Raw genomic sequence first — 22,548 nt, forward strand, 5'->3', positions numbered from 1 at the left:
AAATGTCCCGCATGTGGGCATCTTTCTGGAGAGAAGTTCTTGAACTTGCGTGAAATTCTCAAAGTGGCCCATGAGCCAACAAACTTTCAGAAGCCCTGGCCTGGAATATCAACTTTTTCCTGACTCAGGCTTCCCACTCCCCGGTTACTCAGAACTGGTGAAGTGTAGTCAGAGCCCACAAGTGTGAAATATCAAACACTCATTACATGACGTTGGGGGCAAACTTAGTCTGTTTAGCAAGTCTGTTTTACCGCCTTGTGTGAGAAGTCTCAGTGGCGAGCAGATGCCTGGGAAAACGGTCTGATTCATGATGCTGCTTCCTTTGTCCCCCCCCACAGGGCCCGGGATGGCACTCTCCGTGACAGAGTTCATTGTCTTCTCCCTCCTGCAAACCGCCCTGTCCCTGAACCCCGAGGACCCCAACGTGTGCAGCCACTGGGAGAGGTAAGATATGAGTCTCAGACGGCCGAGCGTTCCCTGAGGGCCTCTCCCTGGGGCTTGGTACCGTTTGGGACAAAAGCAGTCGGGAGGTAAGAAACTGCCTGCCGCGGGCCTGCAGTCCAGCTGGGGAAACGGCGCAGGCGCTGGAAGAGGACCAAGCAACGGCAGTTCTGTCTACACTCAGGGCCGTGGGAGCTCTAGGCGGAGGAGCTTGACTTAAGTGATGCGGTCTGATAGTTCACAAGGATCTCTTGTCCCTCCCTGCATTTGCCTTTGTAAAAATGGCCATTTTACAGACAAGGAAGTAGAGGCACAGAGGGGCTCAGTGCCCGCCCATAGCTAGGCGGGCGGGGGCAGTGAGTGACTGTGGTCCAGATGTGCTTTTCTCCAAAACGGTGACATCTTGCCCGGTCCCCCAGGTCTGGCATCAGTGCGGTGGCTCACCTGTGCGGGTGGCGGGCCGTCAGCCCCATGGAGGACCGGTGAGGGGACTCTGCGGCTTCTGGCCAGGGTGGGTGGGAGGGCTACGGGGGGAAATGCAGCCCAGGGCCTCGGCAGAAGGGCTGGCTGCATTCAGGCTGCAGCACTAGTCTGTGGGGAATGGGCCAGGGCCCTGCAGACAGCTTGACTTTGAGTCCAAGGTTAAAGTATTGATTTTGGTGAGCAGAGAGATAGTGACCAGAGACCCAATCAGGAAAAACCGAATTAAACCCTGGAATTGATTGGCTGTGCTGACCAGGACGACTCTGCCACTTAGATGTTAATAAATCAAATGAATAAAATTAAGATGAGGGCCCAGTGCGGGAGGCAGATGGGAGAGAACAGGCAAGTGGGGCTGTCCGTGCTCCATGCTTGCGAGGGGTAGTGTCCCAGCCCTAGGGCAGGGCAAGGCGAGGCACCCCATCTGGGCAGCTTCAGGCCCTGCAGGGATGGGCTGCGGAAGCAGAGGCACTGTGCCCCCACTGGCATGATCATGAGGGACTGGGTCCCCTACAGGAGTCCCTCCAGAGTCGGGGCGGGAGCAGAAGGCAGTGCTGCACTGTGTCCCTTTTAGGTCAAGTGGGAGGAACACGAGATCTGACATGAGAAGACGTTGGTTTGGTTCATTCCAGTCTGGATCTCGCCACCTGCTCGCTGCAATGATTTGGGGGAAGCGTCTGAACCACTTTGAGTTTGCTTCCACCTCTGTGGAGTGGGAAGAATAATTACCCTGGTCTCCCAGCCTCGCCGGAGGATCAGGGTGCCAGTGTCATGAAAGGGCTTTCGGGACTGTAAAGGTCAATTATGGTCTTTTCTTGTCGATACCTCTGGCTTTGCGGGAACAGCTCCTCACAAATTTAGTGCACATCAGGCTCACTGGAGGTGTGGATGACAAATAGTTTTCTGGGTTCCAAATCCTCTTAATTTTCTAGACCTCCCCGACATCAGTGAATTTGGAATATGAAAATACTCTGAACAGAGCCTGCAGTGAGCTGGCTGTCCGCCGAGGTGATCCTTTAATGGGAGGAGGGGGACTGACCCTAGAACTAAAGTGAGGTCTGGGGGCCCCTGCGGCTTCTCCAGCCCCTAGAGAGGAGGCCTTGTGGGCAACACCCCATGAGACCGAGTGTCTTCTTGGCTTGCCCGCCTGAGCTCCGCTGCCAATGACACATGGACAGATGTAGTCTGTGTCATTCCAGAAACACGCCCCGGTCCCCAGTGACCACTTAGGGAGAATTTCTCAGCTAGATTAGTGCTTCGGGTGGGGTCCTTGTTAATTATGTCCCTCCACCATAAAACCCAGTGGAAGACCTCCCCCGGGCTAATGAAACCCAGTTCTACAAGATTAATCTGGTCTCTCATTAGCATGTTGGCAAGTAAGCGTGTTAAACTGCCCAGCCGTGAAACCAGGGGCACACACTTCGCCCTAGAGACTTGGAGTTGATTCAAGGTCTCACTGCCAGACTTGCTCGGCCCAGGACACCCCTACAGAGCCGGGACCGTCCCCCGTGACACTCGGCTCACCCCACTGTCGGGCTGGTGCCTTTTCTCAGAGGACTCACTGTCAGGACTGGAAGGGGTGCCTGAGCACCGCCCATCCCCCGAGTGTTTAACAAAGGCAAGGTGTCCGTTCTGTGTGTGGGTCCAGCTCCTCCTGTCTCCTCCTCCACGGTCAGGGAGGACATGTCCCCAGTGCCTAGTACAGGAGGTGAAGCCCTGTGGTCAATAATAATGGTGGAGGGCACCTGTTAGACACTGGGCAGCCATTAGAAGTCTTACGTGTATTATCTTGTGTTGAGCACTTTCCATGTCTTATCTTGCTTTATCTGCCCACCGCCCTGTGGGATGGACACTCCTATCATCTTGCTGAATCCTCACAATGACTGTGTGAAGTCCCTGGAAATTTTTGTCATGGATTTACAGGTGAAGAAAGGGAGGCTTCTGTGAGTTAAGTAACATGTCTAAGGACACGCTGTGAACAGGTGGCAGGGTTCAGCTGTGACCCAGAACAATGCACTTTGAGCCATTCATTCTCCTGCCCTAAGTGAGGTTTTCAGTAGCGGCGTGGAAGCATAGGATTGCGAAATCTGAGAGTTGGAAGGGAACTGTAGGAAGCCCAGGGTGGCTGTTGAGCTGCCTCAGTGTCCCCAAGCCTAGAGGTGAAACCAGGTTTGGCCCGTGTCTGCGCAGACGTGTGCCTCTGACTCACACATCTCCATTGCACTGACTGGTAGGGGCTCAGCAGGGTCCCCCTCCTTACACCGTTGGTGCTTCCGGAAGCCAGAATTTTCCAGCTCCCTGAGTCCTGTACCTTGCTGACTGCCCCTGGGCCCTCTTTCTGGATTCCAGATATTTGACCTTTCAGGCATCAGGGAGCCTGTTGGGGACCCACTCAGGGAGCTGGCCTGCCCAGCCCCCCTTGCAAGCAAACCAACAGTTTCCTCAGGCAAAGCAGAAGGGTTTTTATAGCCTGGATCTGGCCATCTGGCCCAGGTCAGCGAGCCGTCTGGGGGGAAGCAGTGAGAAATACCAACCTACATAAAAATGAGTTCCTGATGTCTCAGCTGGGGCCCCTTCCCAGCCTGCACAGCAAGTGGGAATCTTCCCTTCAGCAGCCTGGCTCGACCATCTTTTCATACAACTCCTGCTGGGGGTGGGCAAGTAGAAAGGCTTACGGGTTAAGGCTGAGCTCTTTCTTCTCGAGACTTCTACCCACGGGTTTACAGCTAACGGGCAGTATAACAAGATAGCACTTCAATTAGGAGGTCTGGGGCGTGTTCTTGATGCTCCCGCAGCTATCGTGGAGACGGAAGAGACCAGAGGTAATTGGGTGACCTTGGGGAAGTCACTTATTTTTTCTCTTCTTCATTGTCCTTGTCTGTAAAATGAGGATAGTAGTGCCACCGGCCTTATAGGATTGTGAGAATTCAAATGGATTAAAACACTTAACACAGGGCACTCAATCACTATTAGCTGTTAACTGGTACCTTAGTTTCTTCATTTGTAAAATGGGACCACTTACTTCATAAAATTGCTACAAGGATTAGCTTCCACGTATATGCTTTGAAACCCATAAAAATCTGAACAAAGTATTTAAAAGCTTGTCGGCTCTGCCTTCCAGAGCCACATAGAATAAGCCTAAACCCTCCTTTATTCTTTCTCTGATAGATGAACAAGTGAACTAGAATTTCAGAAAGTGAGCTGGGCCAAAGGGCAGTAAGGGATATGTCTTGGAGGATAGTGGGGGTGGGGGCAGGTTAGAGCCCCCGGTTCCCTGGCTGTGGGCCTGGCTTCCCTGGGGAAGGAGCCACCATCTTAAATACCAGCTCAGCCTCTCTAGCGCTGACCACAGCTTCCCCCTCCTGTCTGGTTCTCAGCTATGCCGTGACCGTCCAGGAATCATACGCACACCCCTTCGACCAGATCTACTACACGAGATGCACAGACATCCTCAACTGGTTCAAGTGCACCAGGCACCGGTGAGTACCTCTCTTGGGCGATGGGGGCAGGGAGAATGTGCTGGGCCCTCAGGGCTCACCTTGATGCCAGTTAGTAATGGAGATCTGAGATGCTCTGCTGAGGGCTTCCTTCTGGCCAGAGAAGCTCATGGGCAGGGCGGGCCAGAAGCGTTAGGGAATGACTGCCCTTGGGGTGTCCCTCAGCCAATGAGACTCATGGGGAGCTGGTGGGTAAATCCCCCGGCTCCCTCACTCTGAGGGTAGAGGGGAGAATTCTGAGGAACATTCTACACATACCCCAGCGCGCTGTGAATGGGCTGCCTTTTCTTCCCCGTCTCTTCCCCCCTCTCCTCCCAGGGCTTCCTTAGATTGTCTCCCCAGTAAACAGCTTGTCCTGGAATCTCTGCCTCAGGGTCAGCTGGGGGAACTGCAACCTCAGACAGATCCCTCAGAGCAGGGGCAGTCCATGCCAGGGCAGCTGGCTGGGGGAACTGAGCGCAGGAGAGAATCGGGTGCCCTCTTGGCCCCTTGTCCAGCCTGCCCATGGGAAGTGCTCAATCTGAATGATAGCCCGTGGGTCTCCTGCTCCCTTGTCTGCAGCCCTCCTGAAGATCTTGCCATTCTCTCATGTCACTGGGGCAAAGAGGAGAGGGAGGAAGAGAGAACACGTGTTATTGGACAATCCTGGGCAAGTTGTTTCATTTGGGGATTCCCAGTGTGCTCATCAAACATATAGTGATCCCACCCTACTTACTCTCACAGGGTCCAGTAAGGTCGGGGATGCTTTGAAAAGTGCAGGGGAAGATGGGGAAAAGCGAGCTATTAGATCCGGGCAAGATGGCACTATTATTTGGGGGGTGGGAAGCAGCAAATGAAGGGTCCATGAGCATATGATGGGGACGCCAGCCACCTGTTAGGCCTCTTGCCTAGTTGCCAAACACTCGTGTTGGTTCCAGATTTCTTTGGCTTCCTCCTTGTGGGCCTTGTCCCTCTTTGTGGCTTATGCCCAAATCACAGTGGGTAGTAAGGTGAATGGGGAAACTTGCTTTATGCTGAAGCAAAGGTCTGGTTTTCTTTGGGGTTTTGTTTGTAACTTTGCTGTGAGCGTACACATAATAGCTGCTTTAACATCCTTATTTGCTGATTCCAACATTTGGCCCACTTCATGGTGGTCTTCATTCATTGTCTTTTCCTTTATGTAGGCGGTATTTTCCAGTTGTTCCTTGTGTCTGGTAATTTTGGATTGTATTCTGGGCACTGTTCATGGCAGAGATTTTAGAGAATGAAATCTGTTATGTCCCTCCCAGGAGTATGGATTTGTTGTTGTTGTTTGTTTCGCCAGCCAGTTAATCTGGCTGCATTCGATTTCCAGATGATAAAAGTTTCACAGGTTTTGTCTTAGCAGGACTGCGTGGGACCTGCCCTCCACACACACCTTTCAGGGGCCAGGAGTTTGGGCAGAGATTTTACAACAAATATGGCACTTCCTCTTTGTGGCTCTCTCTTTTCTGGGGTTTTTGCCTTTCACTCTCAAGTTCCTGGATCAACCCTGGGGTTGTCTTGTGGTGCTTCAAGTCAGTAAGGCTCTGTGTTTTCTATCTGAAGTGTAGCCACGTGGAGTATGGTTGACTCGGGCCTGCCCTTGGGCTAACTTTGGCCCATGTCATTTCCTCCTTTCCAGTGTCTCATTCCCTCTAGTACCCACATTTGTTCTCTCTCTGGCGCCTTATGGTAGTTCCTCTCCCACCCTCCCCCAGACTGTACAGTTTGTTTGTAGGAACTTTGGTCCAATAGAGCTACTTGGCCATGGCTACATCCCCTTCCCATAGCCGTTGACTGTGAATTGAAGAGGTGGGACCAAATGCCCCCTTCCAGCTTCCTCAGCTGTGCCAGGTGGGCTGCCTGTGGCTCCAGTCAGAGGTAGAGGCAGAAATCGAGGTCCTGCTCCTCCCATGAGCTCATCAGGCCCCGTGCCAGAGCAAAGTTTGCTCTGAGGTGTGGCTTTGCTGGGTACTCGGAGGCCGGGGCTGCCATCCATCAGCTGGGGGGATGGTGAGTGAGTGGCTGCTTATTAAAATAGGCTGCATTCCTGGAACATGAATTATTTTGCTAAATTATTGAGCTGCCTTGCAGCTTTCCTGCTAACCTGGGGTGTGCGTGCTGATAGACACACCATCAGTCTGCTTCATCAGACAATGCTTTGTTTAAATGCAGCACCCCTTCCCTGACAGCCTGGCCCCTGGCCCCTTCCCTCTACTGCTCCCCACCCCCCAACAATGGGAGCGAGCAAAGGGTGAGAAAACTAGAAGCAGAGGAGACATCTCTCTCCTGGGAGGCTGGCATGGTGCTGAGACCAGCTCTCCATTGGAAGGGCTGGGGGGAATACGCCTGTGTGGTGGGACGACTGGGTTGGGTGAACTCTAAGCCAACCCTCTTTCTTTATCTGAGAGGCCCACGCCACCCCAACCCCCTCAATTGCCGGGAGCTGCTTTCCTGTGCCGGGGAGGTAGCTTCAGTTTGAGGCCGGCTTACTTTTCATTATGGGTTTTTGACAAAGTAGAATGACCTTAGTTTACGACATTCCCAAATATCACAGATTTCCCCAGGGCCCTGCACTGTCATTTGTCATAAAGTGTGTGCTTTAAGGACTGGGAGGGGTAGCCGAGCCAGTGCTATGGGGCTCCCTTCCCAAGTTGGCCTGACCCTCCATTGGAAAGCAGGCTATATGCATCTCCCATATCTGGCCTCCGCTGCTCTGCCCCCTGGAGGGGGCCCAAAGGGCAGGCTCCCCTGGGATGTGGATGGGGAGGTGAAGGAACTCTGGCTTCAAGGCCCAATGACTTAGGTTGAATCCTCATCACACATTATGACCTTGGGAAGTTACTCCCTCTCTCTGTCCCTTAATGGCCATATCAGTCTCTTCCATTTTGACCCTAGGTGTGAGGAAGGGGCTTTGCCTACCAATACCCCATTTTTACTTCCTCCTAAGGAATCGGTCCTTCCACCAGCCATTTACCTGGTCTTTCTCCCTCACCATGGCCATCCTGTATAACCAGCCGGCCACCCTGTGGGGACTGGCAGGACTGGCACAGGGCCCTAGTTTAAGCCTAGTGGCTTTGAAATGAGAGTGACTTGGTTTTGAATCTTGACTGTGAAATGGATTCATTGTGTGACCTTGAGTGAGTCATTAACTTCTCTCAATATCAGTTTTCTCATCTATAAAACCAAAGAGGGGTGCATAAAATAAGAATAAAAACTCTAACAAGGAAGTAAAAGATAGGTGACATAGTCATACCACGTGCCTCAAATAGAGAATGCGATGAGGTTTTGCCTATAAATCTCTCTGGCACAGGAGGAAGTATCAAGGCCTCTGTCAGCAGAAGGGCCACACCCCAGGGCTCTGACTCCCAAGCCAGAGCTGCTTGGGCCTTAGCTTCTCCCTGCTGCAGAACCAGGGCCCAGGTCTGAGCCTTCCTGATGTTGGCATGAAAAGCTCTTGCCCGGGACACATTATTCTTGGCAGGAGGGAGGTTAATCCACTCTCTGGGACTGAGTTGGACTCAGAGGGCCCTTTGCTGACTCTTCTTCCATTCTCCAGGTGGGGGGAATCTGTTCTCTGGAGCCTTCGAGCTGCCTCCACATTTGGGCAGTGGCCCTGGCAGAGACGCTCTCAGTGCCCCAGTCCAGTCCGGGTCCCTGTCCCAGGAGCTCCCTAAGGTCTGGAGGCCTTCAGGAGAGGCCCCTAGTTACCTTGCACTATCACCCCAGAAGCAATCTTCCAAAACCCTTCTCCCTATCCTGCTGAAGAGACTGGGAGGAAGTCGGCAGGTGTAGCGAATGGTGTGTGAGTCCTATGTTCTGCATCACAGTGGCCCAGATGCAGCCATCGATTTTTCTTTATTGTGTTCCTTCATATTTGAAGCCGCCATGCATTTTAAAGTAATTATTGAATGGCATCCTCAATATAGCTTAACACAAATATCATTCTAACGCAAGGGATTGATTTTCAATACTTTCAAGTGGCTTTCTCCCTTGTGCCTCAGGATCAGCTATAAGACGGCGTATCGGCGCGGCCTCCGGACCATGTACCGACGGAGGTCCCAGTGCTGTCCCGGCTACTATGAGAACGGAGACTTCTGCATACGTATGTAGGAGCCATCTCCCTGGGGATGGAGGGGGAGGGGAGGGAACCCAGAGGAAGGGAGGTAGGGCTGTCAGCCAGGTCCTGGGGAGCTAGCCTCGGCTGACCTGGGGGCTCTAGAAGTCCCTGTCTGCTACCAGCTCTGAGGGGATCAATGGGTCTGGTACAAATATGTGAACGCAGATTTGGCCCTCCGGTCAATCTCCTAAGAGGATTGGATGGACGCCAGTCAGTTCTAGGCTTTGCTGGGGTCAGGAGAGAAGTGGACACTTTTGAAGCATGGGGAAGAAGGGCTGAATGCCTGGTGCAGATCTGAAGGGCTTCAGAAGGCTTTGCTGGATGGAAGTAGACATGGATGGATCAGTGGGTGGAGAGATGGATGCATGGAGGGAGGGATGGAGTGTGGAAGGGAGGAAGGAAGACAGGCTGGATCACTGGGTGGCAAGAGTAAGAGAGATCACAAGGGGCCGGTTCTAGGAAGTGGGAGCATTTCTAAAAAGGATCAGGAGACCTGAGGACAAGGTAGGTGCAAGGGCTGAGTTTCTGGCACCTGTAGACCCTCTGGGTGGGAGGGCAGCTCTGTGCACTGGGAGATACCCAGGAGTCTGCAGGTCTGGGGTCTGGTCCCAGCTTCCCAGGGATGTGCCTTTGGGCAAGTCACTTAACCTCTCAGTGGGGATGATTTAGGGTTAGAGTCTGTTAGAGTCCAGTGGACTCTTTCCCACCACCTCTGACAGGTGCATTGGGGCCAGTATGGGGCTCTCCAGGGGGCAGTGGAGTTTTGCCTCAACTGTGGAGACTGTCAGAGAAACGGGGAGCCCCCCCATTAATGACAGAGGGGAATCCACCCCCAAAGCTTCTGCCTCTTCATTTGGAGGCAGATTTGGAGAGTGAGTCTCCTTGTTAGCATTCTCCTGGCCCTTTGGGTGGGTAGAATGAGCCAGCACCAGAAAGCTGGTATGGGCAGGGTGGGCGTGCTAGTGTTGGGAATGAAATGACAATTTTCCCCTCTTGATCTTACATATCCCCTCTTGCTGGAGAAGCTCGATTCTAATTGCATTATAGGAGTGAATGAAAAATGCTCCCACAGATGGGTTCTGTAGTGATGGCTTTGCAGGAAACATACAAAGATACTCACTCAAAGTCATCCACAAAAGGCTGTGTCTCAGGAACAGGGCAGAGGACTAGGCTGGGACAAGGCATTTGCCAGTGGGGCTCCTATGGGGACCTGAGTGGAGAAATGAGATGGTGATCAAGGTTTTCCTGCTGCTGCTCTGTCTGCCCAGAGGAAAGGGAGAGCCAGGCGTGGGATGTGACACAGGACTCCTAGAGGCCAAGCAGAATGGATGTAAGCGGCCCTTCAGGGCTCAGGGCACAAGGGTGGACTCAGGGAAATGCTAAAGGGAATTCAGTTGTCAGCACGGGGTTCCACAAATGGAGCAGCACATTCCTTTTCTAATTTCCATTAGCAGTTGTTGGTAAAGCTCTTAGAAAATGAAGAGCAGGACAGAAGCCCTAAGTGTCCTGATTGCACAGACCCGGTCTTGCTGACTAGGAAGGGCGGCTTATAACCTCCCACTTACTCCTTATGTAATAGCCGGGCACTGCCTGCAGGGCTGGTGGCCTCAGGCCAGCCCACCTCCAGGAAGCCAGCTGGAAAAGCCAATTTTAGGACTGAAGGCTCTTCCTGAAGGGGGACAGAAGTGCCAGCAGTGAGATGGGTCACTGTGGCACATGGGGTGCCAGTAGTGATGACCCAGAGGGGCAAGTGTCCCCCAGCTCTGGGTTTGAGTTTCAGCTCCGTCCCTAAGAACGTCTTCCTCTTTACGCTCATCATCCTGGTCATCAGAGCACAGTCCCATGCCAGGCACCATTCTGATCACTTTATGTACATGACTGCATTGGTTCCTCGCAACAGCCCTTGAAGTGGGTACCCTGCTCTGCTTTCTCCCATTTTACAGATGGAGAAACTGAGTCACAGAGTGATTAAGTGACTTGACCAGGATCATACACCTAGAAAGTGGTAGAACTGGGATTTGAACGTAGGCTGGAGTCTGCTCTGACCCATTTGGGTGGGCTGCTTCTCTCTCTCCGTGAGCCTAGGCAAGAGGCCATCTCTTGGTATCTCAGTTTCCATTCATCTAAAATGGGGGTAGTAACAGCTGTATCACCAGGCACAGGGTCGGGACTTAATAAAGGCCAGGTCCCTACTCCATGACTTTGGGTCTTACCATTTCTTCACTCTTGGCTTTTGTTTTAATTTCTCGCACCTCCGTGGACCCTCTCCCTGTGAAAATGCGCATGACACGTATAAACGTATGTGCACACACAGCTTTGTGCACACAGTTTCAGTGGGCTAATGGAGTCCTAAATCCCTTACAGAGTCTTTGGACCCACAGTAAGTCATTTCCGCCATATGTTCACGTTTATCCATTTAATTTATACTGTTGCTTGTTGGCTTGTTTTCTACGTGAATGCTGGGGACATGGATGCACACAAGAGATGGTTGTTACTCAAGGAGCTTGCAGCCTAGTGGAAAGAGATGGTCTGGTACACAGATACCTGGTGCCAGAGTTACAGGTGCTTCAGCGGGCATCTTGATGAAGTAGGGCCGAATAGAATGGAGAGATCGTCTTCTTTAGTCATCCCCTCTTACCCAGTGTTACTGAGGAGTCTGGGTGGCTCAGTCAGTTAAGCATCTGCCTTCAGCTCAGGTCATGATCCCAGAGTCCTGGGATTGAGCCTTGCATCAGGGTCCCTGCTCAATGGGGCGTCCGCTTCTCCCCCTTCTTCTGCCCCTCCCCCTACTTGTGTCCTCTCTCAAATGAATAAATAAATAAATAAATAAATAAACAGAATCTTTAAAAAAATGAGGAATCAGCTCTAGACAGAAGACTGAAGGGGGAACCCTTGCAGGGTGTTTAACCCTGTATTTATTAGACGCTCACGGGGGCCCACACATAGCGCTATGCCTTGGGATAGAGGAGAAGTATTAGACATAGCTCCTGCCTTTGTGGAACTTCCAGTCTTGTTGGGATGGCCAGGCCACTCGCAGAAGAACCATGGATGACAGCCGGAGGAGAGTGTGTGAAAGAACACAAATGGGACATGCTAGGCCAGGGAGAGCACTGTGGCCTGCTCTCCCCTCAGGGGGCTTCGGGGGGTTTCGGGCTGGATGGAATGGTGTCTTTGGACATGGAGGGGACAGGGAACCCCATCAGCAAAGATGGGGAGGTGGCTGGCCTGGCTGCGGGAGGCAGATCTGGGCTGGGAGGCTGGCCGGGTGAGGCACTTACTCATTTCCCCGGGGCCGCCGTTTTAAGCAGCACAGCCTGGCTGGCTCAGTCCACAGGAGTGTGCTGGCTCACCCCACTGGAGGCCAGAAGTCCAAATCAGGGTGACGGTGTGGTTGGATCCTTCTGCTCCAGGCCCCTCCCCTCGCTTCTGGTAGCTCCGTGGCTCGTGGCGCCGGAACTCCGTTCTTTACACGGCCTTCTCCCTGTATGTGTGTCTGTCTCCAGGTTTCCCCTTTATGGAGGGACACCCGTCAGACTGGATTAAAGCCCACCCTAACAACCTCATTTGAACGTGATTACCTCTATAAGACCCATCTCCAAATAAGGTCACATTCTGAAGAATAGGGGGTTAGGACTTGAACATAGGAGAACACAGTTGAGCCCATGTATAGGTAAGGGTCAGTCATTGCTGGCGTTCTCTTGTTCCTGCTTATTGTAATGGGAGGAAAGGAAGGGAACCAGCCAGGCTTTATCAGTTGCCCAGGAGCGAATGGAGACCCTAGCGTCAGGGAGCTTGCGTGAGGTATGGTGCCCCATGTGCTGGGTGCCAAATGAGAAGCTTGCAAACCTAGAAGCATCCAGGAATCAATGCCCTGCGGCCCCTCCCCCTCCACTTCTTTTCCACCCCTTGGGTAAAGAACCTGGTGAGAACCCATCTGATGCCAAGAGTCCTTAGGACTGTGCACGGGGATATCTGGGCAGGGCGGGGTGGGGTGAGGGGACATCATCCTCCCTCCAAAATGACCTTCCTGGAGCCCATTTCTTGGCAGAAACTAGAGGGACACTGTCTTGGAGTAAAAACCTTGGCTGACTCTGCCATCAACTCACTGTGCAATCTTGGGAAAGTCCCTTTGCCTCTCTGGACCCACTGTGGCATAGGACAGATAATCCCCGTGCACGGAAGGAGAAAGATAAAACAATGAGTGAGCGTGTCCTGCATAGACCTTGATACAGATGCAAATTCTTTGTACCATTTCCCCTGCCCCAGAACTGCCATCCTTATCCCAGAGCCCTTGGCAGCCCTTCTAGAACCTTCTGGGCCAGAACTGTCCACCTGCTCCGTTAGCTACAGATACAGCTGACTCCTAGCTCCTCTTCATCACCCAGGCACCCAATATTTCCCGAGGGTCACCAGGCACAAGCACAGTTCTCTTTCTTTCTCCTTTCTTGAGAGAGAAGGCAGTGGGCATTTTTGCCTCACAGGTGGAGCTGATTTTTTCACTTAGGGAGTGGGGTTAGAGCTATTTGGAGAAAATGCTCTTTGATCCTTAGGTGGTATCCGACTAGACGGGCTTGGTTATGACACTGTTAAGGATTAACACCCAAATCCCCATGGCTTAAAATGATAGATAAAATGATAGATGATTTTATTCCTTGTTCATTTGACATGCCGTCCTCTGCCAGGACCCAGGCTGTTGGAGCAGGGACTCTGCAGTGTTGTTGGCTAATGAGCAGAGAGAAGAGGGCTTTGCTTAATGCCACACAGATGCCTCGGTAATCACAATTCACAATTCACTCCAGTGTATTATCAGCACCTGATTACCTCATATAAGAATCACCTGGAAGACGTGTTCTAACTTCTAACAGACTGTGGAGCCCCAGCCTCGGTCTCAGACTCAGAAGACTTGGGGAGGGGACTGGAGAATGTGCGTTTTTTAAAAAAGATTTCATTTATTTATTTGAGAGAGGGAGAGAGATGGAGCACAAGCAGGGGGAAGCAGCAGAGGGAGAGAGAGAAGCAGGCTCCCCACTGAGCTGAGAGCCTGACATCGATCCGGTCCCGGGACCCCAGGATCAGGACCTGAGCCCAAGGCAGATGCTTAACCGACTGAGCCGCCCAGGTGTCCTGGAAAATGTGCATTTCTAACTAGTTCCCAGACGAGGCTCATACTGCTGCGTTGGGAACCGCGCTTTGAAAACCACTGGTCTACCTACCTGCTGCTGGAGCCGGTTACACAGCATGACACCTAACAGGTGCCCCCTGTTGGTATTCAGCCAGCAAGGAGGGGGAATCAATCTGTGCAATCGCCCATCTCCTTTATCCTTTTGGTGGGGGAGGTAATGCCCCCGGACTTCCTGGAGGGGTTGTCTAGCCCTTTCAGTGCCTGCTTGGAAAGCTAGAGCCCTGCGTGTGGTTTTCATCCAAATCGAGACCTGGAGAGATGAGCCAGCAGCTTCAGGTACGCGGCGGCTGGCCCCCTGCCTCACTGTAGCCTGGGGGTGGGGGAGGAGCTGCTCAGTTTCTGGGGAGGGGGACTGCGCAGGCCCAGTGGGGTCCATATGATTGGCCAGGAATGGCTAAGGGGGAGCCTCAGCGGTGCCTCCAGTTGAACTCCAGCAAAGTCCTCACACTGTGTTTTGGGGGCTTAAGGTACCCTTGTCTTATTATAGCGGTTGTTTTATACCGGGGATGGTTATTTAAATGTAAATTTAGCTCTTGCTTACTGACTTCCTTGCTCCTCACCTCTTGGGTTCAGTATTTCCTGGTGGGGGGCGGGGTCCACGAGCAATCCCCTCTCTTAGCTTCCCTCCTCTGAAATGCCGTATTTTATTTTTGTTGTTGTTGTTGTTTAGATTTTATCTCATAATCCTAAATTTAACTCTGCAACCCAGCTAGACTTGGAGGTGAAAAGGCTTTCATGAGACCCTCCCTCTTGAATGGTGCTTCAGCTGCCTGTGGAATTGTAGGTTTTCAGTGATTTTCCCTCAGGGCGTGAGGATGTTTTTCTGTTGTGTTCCGGAATTTGTCATCCCGTGTGTGCTGTCGTCTTCCTAGCATGGGTCTGGGTGTGGAGTCATCGTCATTCACACTGTTTGCTCCTCAGAAGTGTACGTCTCGTTCAAGCAAAGGATTCATGTGCTTCATCAGTTATGGAAAATTCTCAGCCATGTCTCTTCTAATATCTCCTGTCCTTCTATTGAAGTCCAACATATTGGAGACTCTTATCATTCCTTCTCTCTCCTAAGCTCTTATGTTTCATCTCTGTAGCTCTCCATGCTATATCTTGGAGATTGCCCTCAGATCCATTTTTTCAAATCCTTTTGCTCTGCTAATTAACCTGCCCGTGGAGGTCTTAATTTCAATAACGGCGTGTTTCATTCCTAGGAGGTCTGTTGGTCCTTCTTCAGATCCATGTGTTCACTGTTTTATTTTTTCTCTGTAGTGTCTGTTCTTTCATTATGAATTCTACTCTTTCAGTGATTGCTTTAGTTATTTCAAACATATTTCTTTTATAGTCTCAGATGGTTTTAGCTTGAGCTATTCATTCTATATGTCAAGATAATTCTGTGTGGAGTCCATGAGTTTGACTCAAGCTCCTAGAGTATCAGTTCTGGGGGTGGACACTGCTTATTCTCCCCTGTGGTGGATTCCCCCCCACCCATATCGGTTATAATTTCTTTTTCCCTTTTTTTTTTTTTTTAATCGCTGTGAACTCTTGAGCTTTTTTCCTTCCTCTCCAACACCCTGGAGGGGTGCATGTGCCCCCTACATCAGTTCTGCGTTTTCTTATGAGGCACACTAATGGTTTTCAGTGGCTCACGACCCATTTTTGCATCTCTAACTTGGTTTGGGATTCTGCATTGAGACGGGAACTGTGGCGAAGGCTTGGAGTTTTTCGTGGTTTTGTTTTTTGGGTTTTTTTTTTTTTTGCCTTTTCCTTTAAAAAAATCTACGTGAAATTCACATAATGTGATAGTAATGGTTTTGAAGTATACGCTTCGTGGGGGTTAGTTCATTGACAGTGTTGTGCTCCTGTCACCTCTGTCTAGTCCTGAAAGGTTTTCATCATGCCTGCAGGAGACCCTGGACCCATGAAACGTTGATTCCCCATTCCCCTGTCCTGGTTTTTTGTTTCTTGTGGAAGACTTCTTACTCATGCAGAATCCTGTATTTTTCACTCGGCTGGTGGGTGCATTTTCAAGTTTCCCCTGCACAGAGCTGGCAGGTCCCAAGGCCACATCTGCCCCTGTGTGTGGGTTAAACCCCAGGCTCCCAGCCGAGCTGGGGGCAGCAGCTAGCTAGGTCCCCTGTTCTCTGGGCTACCTTAGCTTCAGCATCTGCCCTTTTGTACCTGCTCTAACCCTGCCCCACCCCGCTCCCTACCCCGGCCACTTTCTCTTACACTTGGGCACTTACCTTTCTCTCATTTGAGCACAGTTAGATATCTCTATTTTTATTTATTTTATTTTTTATTTTTTAAAGATTTTTATTTATTTATTTGACAGACAGAGATCACACGTAGGCAGAGAGGCAGTTTGGGCGGGGGTGGGGGGAAGTAGAGAGCCTGATGTGGGGCTCGATCCCAGGACCCTGGGATCATGACCTGAGCTGAAGGCAGAGGCTTTAACCCACTGAGCCACCCAGGCGTCTCCTCTATTTTTATTTTTTATTTTTTGTACTTTGGGAGCATTTTTGTAGCAGAAGGGGCTACTTTGGCCTTTCTCCATGTTCCTGGAATTCCATGCCCCTGTTTTCTAGTGAGCAGTGGAATGGAGGGGCTTCATGATCAGACCCAGTGACATTTAGTTCAGTGCTTCCCTGGACTGACCGCTGACTTCCAACAACACTAATAAAACAGTGCCCCGTCTGGAGGCTGACCCACCACTTTTCCATACAGTCTGTTACTTGCTCCTCACGGACTGGTGGAAGGTCATAAGGGCCTGGCACAGCAGGGAGAAGAGACACCAGGGGAACCTAAGCCCCTTTTCCGATGGAGTGCAGCCCAGGAACTGAGATCTCTGTGACCTCCAGTCCTACCCTTCCCCTCCTGCAGAGGGTCTCCTGCTGGCCAGAAGAGGGAAGTGGGGGGTCAGATGAGAGGGTGGGTGAAGAGGTTTGTTTGGAGAGGAAGGGACAGAAGCCAAACTGGTTTGATTTCAAATGTTTGCTAAGGTAGCACACCAGGATCAAAGTAGGGAGTTGGGGATTGCTCTGTGTGTGTGTGTGTGTGTGTGCTGTAGGTCTTGCCTGAAAGTCCGGCCTTTCCTCCTGTAAAATAATTCCCTGCTGACCCCCTAAGAGGCTCCCCCGGGATTGCTGCCAGCTGCCAGCGCCAGAAACAGTGCTGACGCTGCTCCCCTGAGTCACCAGCACCTGGTGCTGAGCCTTGCTGCCTGGACCAACCTTCATCCTTCCATCTGTCCATCCATCCCTCCACCCATCCACATTTATTAGCTCTCTAGGCCTTGAAGGCACACTGAGTCCTGGGGATAGAGAGATGGATAAGAAGTGCATGGTCTAGTGGGAAATAGATATATTTTAAAAATTCCAACGTAGCATGATAAGCATCTTAAATAAGCAAGCATTTTAAATAAGTAGTCAAGGAAACGGAGGGTGTCACCAGGTGGATGGAGGTGGCTGGGGAAGGGGGGGGCATTGCTGTTCAGCTGCCCCAACATGTCCTCACCAAGTGGCCAAAGTCGGTGCAGCCACCTCGATCTTATGCCCAGTTTCACGGGTTTAGAACATTGGTTTAGGACGCCCAGAGTGGCTGAGTTCCACCTGATGATTCACAGTGACCAAACTCATAATGTACTGATGCTTAACCCTGCAGCAGATGATGTCATTCACAGTGAGCACTCCGGACATGGGCTCTTGTCCACCTGTTAGCGCTTTTCGGCCCTCATGAAGGTTCTTGAACAAGTAGATTTATGGTAACAGCACCAAGGCCCAGCAGCTTCTCTGGACACCCGTCCTGTTAGTACCTAGTTTAGGTTCCTCTGATTTTGCTCTAGAGTACCTCTTGTCTGAGAGCCTTGTGGCCCCCTCAGTCAGTCTGTCCCGCTGGTTGTGATGCTGCCTCGCCTGTCCATCTATCCCACTCCAAAATGAGCTCGCGAAGCTGAGGGACCATGTCTCCTATGTGGGTTGTTGCCAGGCCCAGACACAGTGCCTGGAGCTCAGTGCTGAATAATTACTAAATGGGTGAGAAAAAAATCGCAAGAATAAAATAGACTCAGACCCCCAGCACTGAGAGATCTCTCTGGGAGAAGCAACCATAATAACTCTGTCTGGGGAATTATGGGGGTGGGTGGGTGAGGGAGGGGAATCAAAAAAGACTTTTAAGATTTTATTTATTAGAGAGAAAGCATGAGTACGAATTGGGAGGGAGGGGCAGAGGGAGAGGGAGAAGCAGGCTCCCCATCAAGCAGGGAACCCGATGTGGGGCGTGATCCTGGGACCCCATGATTGTGACCTGATCCGAAGGCAGACGTTTAACCATCTGAGCCACCCAGGCACTGGGTATGCCTCCAAAAAAGAATCCTTGAAGGAGGTTGGTTTTGAGCAGAGTGTCAACGATGAGTAGGAACTTAACAGGAGGGCAGGAGATGGGCATTGATTAAGACAGACCCTGAGTTTTAAAGCTCGTTCTGTCCCTTGGGTGACTGTCCCTGAGCATGGTATTTTGCTTCTCTCTGCCTCAGTTTTGTCATCTGTAAGATAAGACAGGGCTGTATTAAGGACCTGCCCCTTTGGGCTTGAGTGAACGAAATGAGTTACCACGAAGAAAGCATTCTGGATGGAAGCTGGCATGCAGTGAGGGCTCAGTAAATGGTAGCTACTGCTGTTTGTGTCATGTGTGCAAGGAGGGCACTTTGTGGCCAAGGGGCCAGCATGAGCGCAGGTGGGAGAGAGCAGCTGGGATCAGGGCAGCGTCAGCAGGCCTCTGTGGCCAGAGCATGGGAAGCATGGGAGTGGTACTTGGAAGGGTCGGGTGTGGACGGATCTGGACCCTCAGCACTGCATGGACAATCTCATTAAAGGGGGAAAGCAGCCAGTGACATGATGAAGGGGGTCAGGGAGCCATTGCTCTGGGACAGCAGCATGGAGGGATGGCCGAAGGGGTGAAAGACCCATCCGGAGGTCCCTGGGGACAGGGTGAGCCGTGGATGGGGTGAACTGTGGACAGTCGTGCTCAGGCACCCTGGTCAAGAGGACATGGGAAATCTGGGGTCTGGCTGGCTGCATTTTGCTGGCCTAGCCCCAGAGGTTCCCCCACCTGCAGCGAGGGCCAGCAGGGTCCTGTGTGCTGACGCAGTGGTGGAAGGATCAAGGCACTGCTGCTTAATTACCTGCGGCAGCTGTAATGGAAACTCAGCTATCCGGACTGGGCAGCCTCTGAGGGGAAGCCTCGATTAGCAGCAGAGCCGCTGGACGTTTATGTAAAGTCCTCTTCCTGGGTGTCCAGGGCCCCACTTTCTGTCTTCTGAATTCCATCAGTATCTATGGGATGCCAGCTCTGATTTCTGGTCCTTGTTAGGGTCGGCTGCTTCTCTGATGTTCTCATGGTGGCTGGCCCCAGCTGACTTCCATCCATCTCCTTCTTCCCTCCCTTCCTGCCTCCACCATGCTGGCCTCCTTGCTGTCCTGGGTGTGCCTCACCCCAGCACCCAGGAAACCCTGAGCACTCTCCCCTCTGCGGGAGTGCTTTTCCCCCAGATAGCCCCGTGGCTCTCTCCCTTCTTTCACTCCATCCTCTTCTCAAAAGTTGTATTACCAGAGTCTTTCCTGACCACCCTCTCTGAAATAGCAGTCCCGCCAAACATCTTTCTGTACCCCGCATCCTGTTTTGTTAATTAGTGCTGTTGCTGCCTGAAACAGAGATGTAGACTGTGTATATTTTTTGTCTCCCCAGTTAGATAATGTGCTCAGTAGGAACAAAGGACTTTGATTTTTTCCTAGTTGAAATCTCTACTCTTATCGCAGTACCTGGCATATAGTAGGTGTTCAATAAATGAAGAATGAATGAATGAACACATGAACTCTAAGCTCCCACGGGTAGGAGCTCCCTTTCGTAAACACACCACATGTTATGTGGGCTACGATGGCTCACAGTGTACCATGCAGAGTAGGGGCTCAGAAAATAGTGATCAGGTACCACCAGTCCATTCCCCTGCCCCCTCCCAGAGTTCTGATCCTTCCTTCCTGTGCCCCCCCACTGCAGCTTACTCCTGCATGCTGCGATTCCTCATTCTGTATCTTGCTTCCCTGAGGTCTCATTGTGGTTTCTGATCCTTTCTGCCCCAGCCAGGCTCTTGAATTCTGCATGCTGTCTCCCTCTGGGACTTTGTACCAGCTGCCCCTGCTCCCGGAACCCCTTGGTCCTGCTTTCTGTAGAAGCTCTTGGACACTCAGTGCAGAGATGAGTGGTCTCTGGGGGTCTCCACCCCACACCTCCCTCTCCCCTCCCAGTCCTGATCTCAGCCCTCTTCACCCTCTACCTGCCCTTACTTATTCTCTCTCTCCCTGGACAGCCTGAGAGCCATGGCTGTGGGACCCCTGTGTCCCTAGCACCCAGCACAGGGCCCAGCAGGGACACATGCTTTCCGTAGTGCCTTGTTCACTAGAAGAATGCCATGTGGGTTGGCTTTTCCTGAGGACCCTGAAAGGATACCCGAAGGAGTAGTCTCTGGGTGGGAACCTGAGATCCCAGAGTAGAGGGTGGCCTGCCCCAGATAGGGTCCTTGTCCCCATTTCCCCCCTCCCCCTTGGGTCCACAGAGCCCCCAAGTTCTGATGTCTGCACCCAGTGTCACCCATGTGTGCAAAGAGCCTGGGGACCCTGCTCTGAGGCTCTGCAGGGACTTAGCCCACTGTCTCAGATCCTAGGAGGCTAACTCTGTGGGTTGGAGGTGAGCTTCCAAGACATGAGGAAGCAAAATTCCCAGGCAGTGCTTCCTGGTTTGTGAAGCTCCTCCTTCCCTCCTGGTCTTTGTAGCACAGAGGTTTCAAAAAGTGGCCCTTAATGGGATTTTGTGGATGACAGACAGGCCAGGCCCCAAGTCTCCCCTACTGTTTGCTCTTTGATTAAGGGAAGCTGAGTGGCTTCAGTGAAGGTGAAAATGACACATCAGAGTCTCCCTTGGCTCTCAGTGTCCATTCAGTACTCTTGTCTTTGAAGAGCCTTGATCAGCTGCCCATCAAGTGGATGGGGTGGGGACCAGCTGGGCATGGGAACCAGCTCATACCATCCTCGGTGGGCATTGACCAAGACTCATGGAAGGCACAAGAGCCCAAGCCCCTTGCCTTGTTGTAGGCACCCATCCCACTGCCCCTGCCTTGTCCATACCTGGGGATAAGAATGAAAATAAAGACATGTTTGGCACTCCTACCGATAGGTTAGAATGGAATTAGGGCTATAGAGGCCTGTTGGGGTGCTGGGGGTTAACAGTATAGGTGCCTGATTATGGGTAGTTGGGAGACTGGGGAAGGGGCAGGGGTGGCAGCACCAACTAGAGCGGAAGTATTTAGTTGTTTTAATATTTACTGCCCTTCTCCCCAGTCTAAGTCCTGGCCTGAATCTGAAGACATGGTAGGTCTAGACCACCCATGATATACGGATACTTGAGCATCTGGCTGTGTGCGCACGTGTGGAGGCTACTCCCAGCCCACGAAAGTGGTGGCCCGGGGTGCCTGGCTGGGACTCTTGATCTTGAGGTCGTAAGTTTGAGCCCCACATTTAAGTACAGAGATGACTTAAAAATCTTTTAAAAAAAGAAAAAAAAGGGAGTGTCTGTGTGGCATGTCGTGCCAGACAGTGTAAAGGTCAAGAACACAGATCCTAGAAGGGAAGTGAATTACTTAGCATCTCTGTGCCTCAGTTTACTCAATTGTAACGTGGCGTAGCAATGTTACCTTTCTTCACAGGGTTGCCGTATTAAATAAGTGAATACATGGTAGGAGGTGTGACAGTGTTGGCTTTGACTCTTACATACGCACTGGTGTATTTGTGAGTACTGGGTTTTTCATGTGTGACGAGCCCCCCCCCAACATGTCAGGTGTGCACACGTGTGTTCTCAGCATACAGACTTCCTGTATGTGTATGTGGCAAGTCTGCCAACAAAAAGGGCCCTGTAGCCCGCTTGCCGGGTGTAGAGCCGCAAGCTCCTGTGTTTAGGGAGTGTGTGTGTTCACATCTCCCCCAGTCCTTCTGAGAGTCACCTTCCCCATCCTGTTTTCCCATTTCGCTTTCTCCTTTCCAAGCAGCCAGTGGTACTGAATTGTCACCAAGGGAGCCAGAATTGTGTCTTTGCTCTGGATGGGGGAGAGGGGGGAACAAATGACGCCATCAGTCTCCTTCTGGGATGGAGCAGATCTGGAGCCAAGGGCAAAAGTCAGGGAGGCCTTCTGCCACCCTCTGTGGGGCAAGGAACCGCCCCTCCGGCCCCTTTTACCCTTGGCTGAGCGAAGGCAAGGAGAGGGAAAGTCTCAAATCTGGGAGCCAGGGGGACCCCATTGGCCTGGTCAGGTGGAAGGACCAAGGCCTTGGCCTCTGTTTATCCACAAGGTTCCATCACCAAACAAACTGCAGAGGCTTGATAGTAAATCAGCCGCGAGTGTGATTTAGAAGACTGTTTGTTTGCTCAGCTAAGCTTTTGGCAAGGTAAATGCATAAGCTGCAGAAAATCTCTCTGAAACAGCCGCAGGGCTCAGACGCCCTTCAGCCCACCATAAAGGATTCTCAAAATTATATGGACTAGATTAGTATCTCTATTACATAAAACCATTTCAATGCCTGCTCTGGGCTTTGGGAATAAAGTCACCGGACAGACCTTTTGTTGCCGTGCCCCGCCAGCCCGTGGTAATTGAAGATTTCCCTTTAAAAGTGTGTCAGGTGGAAAGAGCTCCTAATTTACTAAGTGGAGGGGCCTTTGTTAGGGAGAGTGATGCTTTGTTCTGCCTGTCCCTTTTAATCTTGTTTTTGCACAATGGACTTATATAAAGCATTACC

General features: G+C 51.7%; 1 protein-coding gene across 11 annotated transcripts in view; it reads left to right on the forward strand.

The window, feature by feature from the left end:
- Positions 1-323: 323 nt before the first annotated feature.
- The window catches only part of MEGF11 (multiple EGF like domains 11), a 225,565-nt gene continuing 203,340 nt past the window's right edge, over positions 324-22,548 (forward strand). For all 11 annotated transcript variants that reach the window (XR_006381546.1, XR_006381547.1, XM_044229695.1 and 8 more), the window contains exons 1-3: positions 324-444; positions 4,299-4,400; positions 8,423-8,523. Coding sequence is in view for 9 of the 11 variants with exons in the window: in XM_044229695.1 (XP_044085630.1) it covers positions 347-444; positions 4,299-4,400; positions 8,423-8,523 (301 nt within the window). In the remaining 2 variants the exon portion in view is untranslated. The remainder of the gene's footprint in view (positions 445-4,298; positions 4,401-8,422; positions 8,524-22,548) is intronic.

This window comes from Neovison vison, chromosome 13, assembly GCF_020171115.1.
Source record: "Neovison vison isolate M4711 chromosome 13, ASM_NN_V1, whole genome shotgun sequence".
NCBI lineage: Eukaryota > Metazoa > Chordata > Mammalia > Carnivora > Mustelidae > Neogale > Neogale vison.